Consider the following 9361-nt stretch of genomic DNA (forward strand, 5'->3'; position numbering starts at 1 on the left):
CTGAGTGTGGGGACTATTGATCTGAAAAAAATATGAGGTGTTAACTCTTTATGGTACATTGTCATGAATGTCAATTACATTTTAGTCATTTAGCAGACACTCTTATCCAGAGCGACTTACAGCTAGTGTATTTATGGACCAAAGCGCAGCGCAGTGGACCAAAGCGCAGCGTGAAAATGACAACTTATATATGATCCCCATTCAGAGACAACGATAAACAGCTGCCTCTGATTGGGAACCACAATAAACAAAAAACAAAGAAATAGAAAACATAGACTTTCCCACCCGAGTCACACCCTGACCTAACCAAACATAGAGAATAATAAGGATCTCTAAGGTCAGGGCGTGACATTAAGATAACTAGGTGGGACAACCACATATCACAGGCATAGTAAGTACATTTTCGTCAATAAAGTAGTTTAACACCAAAGTAGGAAAATAAAATACAAAATTACATTACTGCTTTAGCAATTATTTAGACATGCAAATGTTATTGATGGCGTATATTGATAAACTTACATTTCCACCGAGACTGTTATATTGTTGGATAATAACCTTGTGTTTCTGGTTTGTCAGGTTGGTGTGACCACAGGCCTGCGTCATGGCGGTGTCTTCATCAAAAGCCTAGTCTGTGGAGGGGCTGCTGAGCAAGATGGCCGCATCCAGTCAGGTGCAGTATAATCCTAAACAAGCTAAATTATGTTACAGTGAAGCACCTGGAACAATAATGACACTACAAGAGCATTACACTGGATTATTGCTGCACAAATTGAATTTATACTGAACAAAAATATAAACACAACATGTAAAGTGTTGGTCCTCTGTTTCATGAGCTGATATAAAAGATCCCAGAAATGTTACATACGCACAAAAAGTGTATTTCTCTCCAATTTTGTGCACAAATTTGTTTACATCCCTATTAGTGAGCATTTCTCCTTTGCCAAAATAATCCATCCACCTGACAGGTGTGGCATATCAAGAAGTTTAAACATCATGATCATTACACAGGTGCACCTTGTACTGGGGACAATAAAAAGCTACTCTAAAATTTGTTTTCTCACAACACAATGCCACAGATGTCTCAAGTATTGAGGGAGAGTGCAATTGGTATGCTGACTGCAGGAATGTCCACCAGAGCTGTAGCCAGAGAATTTAATGTTAATTTCTCTACCATAAGCCACCTAAAACGTTGTTTTAGAGAATTTGGCAGTGCGTCCAACCGGCCTCACAACCGCAGACCACATGTATGGCATCGAGTGGGCGAGCGGTTTGCTGATATCAATGTTGTGAACAGAGTGCCCCATGGTGGCGGTGGGGTTATGGTATGGGCAGGCATAAGCTAAGGACAAAGAACACAATTGCATTTTATCGATGGCAATTTGAATGCACAGAAATACCGTGATGAGATCCAGAGGCCTATTTTCTGCAAGGTATCATTGACCAACAGATCTGTCTTCCCAGTCATGTGAAATACATAGATTAGGGCCTTGACTGATTTCCTCAAATGAACTACAACTAAAATCTTTGAAATTGTTGCATGTTGCCTTTATATTTTTGTTCAGTATAGATTCGAGTGAGATGATGAATCGCAATGGTGTGTGCATATGTTTGTGCACATCTAACAGGTGACAGACTGCTGGAAGTGGATGGCATCAGGTTTCAAGGGTTCACACATCAGCAGGCTGTGGAATGTCTGGCGAAAACAGGAGAGGTAAAGGAACATCAATATCTCAGCTGCAACCAGGACAGGGCAACACCATCAAAGCTTTGCTTCTGCATTGGCCTTCAACTGAACTGTGTATAAAAAATATATAACATTTTAACATGTGTTCTGATTATGTGCCATCTTGTCTTATGCAATGTGTATGTATATTGTAACAAAATGGTGACTGTCCAGTTGGTCCAGGCATGCACATACTGTTTCGTGTCTTGACGGCATCCAGCTCAGTAGAGTTCCCCTCTGAGGTCTTTGTAAGCCTGAAGTGGCCTTCCCCCACCAACCCATGGACAGCTCTGAGGGCATGGGCACGCATAGAACAAGGCACCAGCCGCTGCCATACCACAGAGTTGTGTGTTGGTTCACTCCATCTTCGAAACAGAAACCCATATGAATGGCAAGGTTGTCTCACTGCGAATAGTAGGCCTTGGCTTTAGAGCACAGCGGTGAGACTCTGTTCCAGGCAGGCCGCAGGTTGGTCTCCAACCAGCCCCGAACAGTTGCCAATATTGGGTCAACTTCCTGCTCCCTCTTCAGGTCTTGGTCATTCCAGGTCTCCAAGGGAGCTGAGCTCCTGTCTGCTGCCTGAATTTCCACCACTGTGGGCAGGAGACCATCTTTTTGTTCCAAGTGTGGGCAGTGTTTACAGTCTTCCTCTTCACACGGCCGGCGAGACAACGCATCAGCATTTGTGTGGAGACGACCAGCCCGGTGCTGTATCTGGTAGTCTCTTCTATCCAACGAGTCACCTGGACCTGTGGTTCTTGGAAGTTGAGGAGCCAGGTGAGTGAGGCATGGTCAGTACAAAGGAGGAACTGGCTCCCGTAGAGGTAGAGTTGACCACAACAACTCTCAGCGGGTAACCTCGGCACGGTCGAGCTTCCGACTGTAGAAGGCCACCACCTGTTACCCATCCAGCCCCTCCTACAAAAGAACAGCCTCAATGCCTACATACCTTGCATCTTTGTCCATGATGAATGGGTGCTGGATGTTGGGGTATCAGGACTGGAGCCTTGGTAAGGGCGTCCCGCAGTTCAGCGAATGCAGCAGCGCAGTTCTCATCCCAATTGAACCGCTGGTCCTTGTTTGTGAGACGGTGTACAGGGCTGGCTAATGTTGTAAAGTTATTGATGATCCTTTGGTAGTAATAAGCTAGGCCAGCAAAGCTGAACCGACACCACCTTGGCTGGGACAGTTGCGACTCAGTCTTTAATGACTTGGCTTAGGAACTTGACCTACCGCTGAAGTAGGTGACACTTCTTGGTGTGGAGCTCGAGTCCTGCCTGTCGGATGGCAAGTGGAACCTCACGCAGATTCGCCAGAGATCCCTGGAAGTTTTCTGCATGCACATGGAGGTCACCCAGGTAGACCACACACTTGTTGCGGGTGATTGTGGTCAGCATTTGCTCCATAAGACACTTGAAGGTTGGCGGAGCAATACAGAGCCCAGAGGGTATCACGGTAAACTGCCACAGTCCTTGTCCAATCGAGAAGGAGGTCTTTGGCCTGGCTTCAAGGGATCCACTTGCCAATAACCACTGCGGAGATCAAGGGAACTGAAACACAGTGGCCCTGTGATGGGGAGGGGATAGGAATCCTTCCTGGTCACATAGTTCAACTGCCTGTAGTCTGCACCAAACTGCTATGAGCCATCCTTCTTGACAAGGACTACAGGGGCCACCCAAGGGCTGTTGGATGGCTTGATGAATGGGCCACTGTGTCTGGAAGAACAACAGGTGGAACAACGGATATAGTGGAACTGGTGTCAATCAACACCTGGCAGGCCTCACTGCTGATGCTGCATGGAAAGTAGAGGCCCTGCGTCTGATCCAAACAACCAACTTTATGTTCCGGCTCAACAAGGGGGTCAGGGGACTGAGGTGATGCTCCCCTCACTTCATCACCCCCCTAGCGTTTTCCAACAACTCAGGGGCGGGCAACAGATAATCTCAGGCTGGCGTTGACCTCTCTAAGTGGACCATCGTAGAGTCCACTGCCAGTGCTCCACCTTGGCTTTGTAGAGTACCTCATCTGAGTCACTCTTGGTCTCCACCTCAGTTTCTACCCACAGTGTCCTTGGGATAACCCAACTCTTTGGGCTCAAGATGTTTTCCACTCTTTCTGCTTCTTCCTGCTGCCTTAGACAGTGTGGCAGAGGCAGCCAGGTGCACATGCTATTCGAGCCTTCCAGAGGAAGACATGTAGGGCCAGTTCTTCATGATCAGTCTTGGCAAACTGGGGGTAGGTTTGTCTGGCGTAATAACACATATCTGTAGAGCTGAGGTCTAGTAGGGCCTGTAGGGCCTGGGAAAAGGTGCACAGCTGTTTCCTCTTAAGCCCAACCATTTTGCCACGCAGCTAGCTGAAACTGGGCTAGGTAGGGTTCCCAGAACTCCACTCCCCTGTAGTGGACCACCTTCAACGTCCGGGTGGGCTCCTCCATTCCTTGGACCACCAGCATGGTGGTCCACTAGGACCACATCCGTCTCCATGCCACTGTGTAGGACAACGAGGCACTACACCTTCCTCCAGGTGGCGCTATGGGGTGTGGTGAAGCAGAAAACCTCCACTGGCTTGGAGCAGGCTGTCCAGGTATGAGCCCTCTGGTGTAGGATCCATGGGTGACTTGCCTGTTCCTCCCAGGCTCAGCTCATCCTCCTTCCCCTTCATCCATGTGGGTGGGGTGCGGGTGGGGGGGGGCACTTCCCGCTGAGGCTCAGCTCCTTGAGCAGAATGCTCAGCTTCTCCTCTTCTTCGCCAGCTGCTTCACTGTGTCATCCATCCTGTCAAGCCTTGGGTGTACAGCAATCCCACTTCTGACACTAATGTAACAAATTCGGGAGGTAGCCCCAAACGGTTCTCTAACCCAGGTCCAGCAGCTGTCAAGCCAACATCTTAACTGTTACACCAAGAGGTTCGAACTCACGAGGTCGCTAGGTGTTGGGTTATGGTCTCTACAAGGTCAAGACGAATAAGAAGCATTAAGCATTTGTGACAGCCCGTCCCAACCGGGGCTTATGTTGAAAAAATCCTAAATGTTTTTTTTTTTACAGATTACAAAAAATCGGAATCCAAAATGGTGTATACACTGTGATTGGAAGAAGCATGGGAAAATGAGGCTGCTTTAAACATTTAGAAACTTGTTTTCCCACTTAGGAGACAAGTAGGAGAGAATGACATTGAAAGATTTTGTTTACACCCTTTCAGCATCGTTCAGCATCGTTCACACCCTCTTAAGCCATAGACCCACCCATCTATTTAAGAATTCACATTTAAATGCATAGCAAGCAGTCAGCATGGTCAACCGCTCCATTATCTCAGCCAATCATGGCTAGCCAGGAAGGATCCTGTCTTTATCCCTGTATAGCTCAGTGCTTTCTCCTTGGCTAAACTAGGCTCATAATGTAACATTTGTATTCATATTTATGGCCCACATACAAGTTTTGAAATGAAGGCACATGAAAGTTCATCAGCCCCCGTTAGGCTGGCGTATCACATTGTTTGTCTTCATTTAACCCTTTCCTGTCCTAGGTGGTGACCATGGTCTTGGAGAGGGAGAACATGACCCTGCCCAGGGTGTCTCTGAGCCCAGACACAGGGCGCAGTCTCCTGGGGCGCAGCCTGTCTCCCCGGAGTGCCCAGCTGGACATCACCCAGATGAGGAACAACAGCTGCCCTACCATCATCACCCCCTTCTTCGTCAGGCCCAAGGACTACAGTTTTGTGTCTGACAGTAAGGGAAATATCATTGACAAGGAAGCTTAAGTGTAAGGGGAACACTGGCGCTTCGAGTGATTGACCTCCGAAGCAAGGTTATCATTGTCCATGAGTTTACACTGGGTGATGTTGCATGATTTCTAATCCGTCCCTTAGAGCAGGTTTTCCCAAACTCAGTCCTGGATCCACCGTCCAAGCCTCCAAGGTGAACTCAGACACACTTCAATCCCCTAACCCCTCCACCCTACAGATAACACTCTGGAGGTGACCTTGAAGAAGAGCCAGAATGGCTTGGGCTTCAGCTTCCTGGTCCCTGAGCTCAACCCCTCGAAAGGAGACTCAGGCAGTAGTCTTGTCCGGATCAAGAAGCTTTTCCCTGGCCAGCCAGCGGAGGAGAGTGGGCGGATCCAGGAGGGTGACGTCATCCTGGCAGTCAATGGAGAACCGCTGAAGGGATTGTCCTACCAGGTAAATATTGACGTAGACCAATGTGACATAATACGACTGTACAATTGTAGCTACAACTGTGAGTTAGAATACTGTATATGGGGGGTGGGTGGGTTTGTGTTAATCTGAGCATAGGAAGACCGATAATTGTGATAATTTAGTGTGAGAGAGAGGGGTTTTGTTTCACTCAATGTGATTGGTTTGTTCAATAGCTCTTTATCACCATTATCTCTGATCATTTTCTTGCATTATGGGTTACATCAAGCCAATTGGGAGACAATAACTTGGTTATTAACAGTCAATCGTATTGTGGTGAGTCCAAGAGTACTTAGATTCAGTGTACCTCATTAACACACGGATGGGATTAATAAGTGAAGATCTAAGAACGTGCAGTGTACAAAGCCCTTCTCAGTGGCCAGCTCCTTAGTCCATCTCTGGTCTATCTTTCCCATAATGACTTAATTGCCTGGCTGTAGATGACAGTGAGTGACTGTTCTCTCTATGGCCTGTAGAGGGTGGTAATGCTGCTGAGAGGCTCTCCTCCTGAAGTCCGGTTGTCTCTGTGCCGTCCTGCTCCAGGTAAATACACATCTGGACAGGGCAGATAACGTAATCCAATTAAAATGTTTACGCAATTTTTTTGCATTTATGAGAACATTTTATCTTTCACACTAAAAAGTCCAATGCCGTTTTTACCACAATATCATATCATTTCTGGGTAACAATTTAGTACCTTACTGTGACTGTTTTGAATTAAAATGGTCAAAAACAAACAAAAATAGATATTTTTTTGCAAAAAGCTCATTCTCAAGCAAGAATTCTTTGTGATTGGTCTAACGTTTACAAAACCCCACCCATGCAAAACAAGCTGAAATGTCAGGCTGTCTTTGCAAACAGCTCTTACCTTAAATGGGTATTGTCATCATTTTCACAATTTCACAGTATTATTCCAATGTGGGAATATACAGGCAACTGTCAAAATAAAGGAGACACCAACATGAAATGTCTTAATAGGACATTGGGCCACCATGAGCCAACACAGCATCAATGCACCTTGGCATCGAATCTAAAAGTGTCTGGAACACTACTGGAAGGACGTGACAACATTCCATCATTTGGTGTTTTGTTGATGGTGTTGGAAAACGCTGTCTCAGGCTACCGCTCCAGAATCTCCCATAAGTGTTCACTTGGGTTTAGATCTGGTGATTAAGACGGCCATGGCGTATGGTTTACATCGTTTTCATGTTCATCATACTATTCGGTGACTTCTTGTGCCGTGTGGATGGGAGCATTGTCATCCTATGGGGGGTTTAGCCAGGGTAGCCAAAATAATGGCAAAAATAATGGTCTGTTCAGCATTTTTATATACTGAACAAAAATATAAACGCAACATGCAACATTTTCAAGGATTTTACTGAGTTACAGTTCATAGAAGGAAATCAGTCAGTTGAAATAAATTCATTAGGTCCTAACCTATGGATTTCACATGACTGGGCAACGGCACAGCCATGGGTGGGCCTTGGAGGGCATAGGCCAACCCACTTGGGAGCCAGGGCCACCCACAGCCAATCAGAATATGTTTTTTTTCCCACAAAAGGGCTTTATTACAGACAGAAATACTCCACAGCCCTCCACTCTCCTCAGACGATCCTGCAAGTGAAAAATAAAGATGGAGGTCATGGACTGGCGTGGTAACACGTGGTCTGTGGTTGTGAGGCTGGTTGGATGTACTGCCAAATTCTCTATAAACGACGTTGGAGGCGGCTTGGGCATTCCTGCAGTCAGCATGCCAATTGCACGCTCCCTCTAAACTTGATACATCTGTGGCATTGTGTTGTGTGACAAAACTGGACATTTTAGAGTGCCATTTTGTTGTCCCCAGCACAAGGTGCACCTGTTTAATCATTATGCTGTTTAATTAACTTCTTGATATGCCACACCTGTCAGGTGAATAGAGGATCTTGGCAAAGGACAAATGTTCACTAACAGGGATATGCATACATTTGTGCATACAATTTGAGAGAAATAAGCTTTTTGTGTTGATGGAACATTTCTGGGATCTTTTATTTTAGCTCATGAAACATGGGACCAACACTTTACATGTTGTGTTTATATTTCTGTTCAGTATACACGATCCTAAGCGTGATGGGATGTTAATTGCTTAATTAACTCAGGAACCACACCTGTCTGGAACCACCTGCTTTCAATAAACTGTGTATTCCAAAAAGTAATTGTTTCCATTATGTTGTCAGGAACCTGTATACAGTGCCTTCAGAAAGTATTCAGACCCCTTGACTTTTTACACTTTGGATTACGTTACAGCCTTGTTCTAAAATGGATTCAACAAAAATGAATCCTCTGCAATCTACCCACAATACCCCATAACGACAAAGCGAAAGAAATGTTAGAAATGTTTACAAATGTTTTAAATGTAAAAAACGGATACCTATTTCACATAAGTATTCAAAACATTTTCTATGAGACTCGAAATTGAGCTCAGGTGTTTATTATGCTTTAAGACATTTCTCCAACTTGATTGGAGTCCACCTGTGGTAAATTCAATATATTGGATATTATTCTGAAAGGCACATGCATGTCTATATAAGGTCCCACAGTTGACAGTGCATGTCAGAGCCAAGACCAAGCAATGAGGTTGAAGGGATTTTCCGTAGAGCTCCGAGACAGGATTGTGTCGAGGCAAAGTTCTGGGGAAGGGTACCAAAACATTTTTGCATCATTGAATATCCCCAAGAACACAGTGGCCTCCATCATTATAAAATGGAGAAGTTTGAAACCACCAAGACTCTTCCTAGAGCTGGCCACCCAGCCAAACTGAGCAAACGGGGAGAAGGGCCCTGGTCGGGGAGATGACCAAGAACCCGATGGTCACTCTGACAGAACTCTAGAGTTCCTCTTTGGAAATGGGAGAACCTTCCAGAAGGACAACCATCTCTGCAGGAATCCACCAATCACACCTTACGACCAGCTGGCCGGTGTGTTTATGGACATATTCAATCAATCCCTATACCAGTCTGCTGTTCCCACATGCTTCAAGAGGGCCACCATTGTTCCTGTTCCCAAGAAAGCTAAGGTAACTGAGCTAAACGACTACCGCCCCGTAGCACTCACATCCGTCATCATGAAGTACTTTGAGAGACTAGTCAAGGACCATATCACCTCCACCCTACCTGACACCCTAGACCCACTCCAATTTGCTTACCGCCCAAATAGGTCCACAGACGATGCAATCTCAACCACACTGCACACTGCCCTAACCCATCTGGACAAGAGGAATACCTATGTGAGAATGCTGTTCATCGACTACAGCTCGGCAGTCAACACCATAGTACCCTCCAAGCTCGTCATCAAGCTCGAGACCCTGGGTCTCGACCCCGCCCTGTGCAACTGGGTACTGGACTTCCTGACGGGCCACCCCCAGGTGGTGAGGGTAGGCAACAACATCTCCTCCCCGCTGATCCT

At 46.1% G+C, this 9361-nt stretch overlaps 1 protein-coding gene across 1 annotated transcript in view; it reads left to right on the top strand.

Annotated features, from left to right (window-relative positions):
* LOC109869972 (FERM and PDZ domain-containing protein 2-like) overlaps nt 1-7302 on the top strand; it is a 31170-nt gene extending 23868 nt beyond the window's left edge. The window contains exons 20-24 of the mRNA XM_031804579.1: nt 577-670; nt 1626-1711; nt 5249-5450; nt 5685-5902; nt 6394-7302. Coding sequence (XP_031660439.1) covers nt 577-670; nt 1626-1711; nt 5249-5450; nt 5685-5902; nt 6394-6489 — 696 coding nt within the window. The 3' untranslated portion in view covers nt 6490-7302. The remainder of the gene's footprint in view (nt 1-576; nt 671-1625; nt 1712-5248; nt 5451-5684; nt 5903-6393) is intronic.
* Nucleotides 7303-9361: the final 2059 nt, after the last annotated feature.

This window comes from Oncorhynchus kisutch, linkage group LG25 (genome assembly GCF_002021735.2).
Source record: "Oncorhynchus kisutch isolate 150728-3 linkage group LG25, Okis_V2, whole genome shotgun sequence".
NCBI classification, from domain to species: domain Eukaryota; kingdom Metazoa; phylum Chordata; class Actinopteri; order Salmoniformes; family Salmonidae; genus Oncorhynchus; species Oncorhynchus kisutch.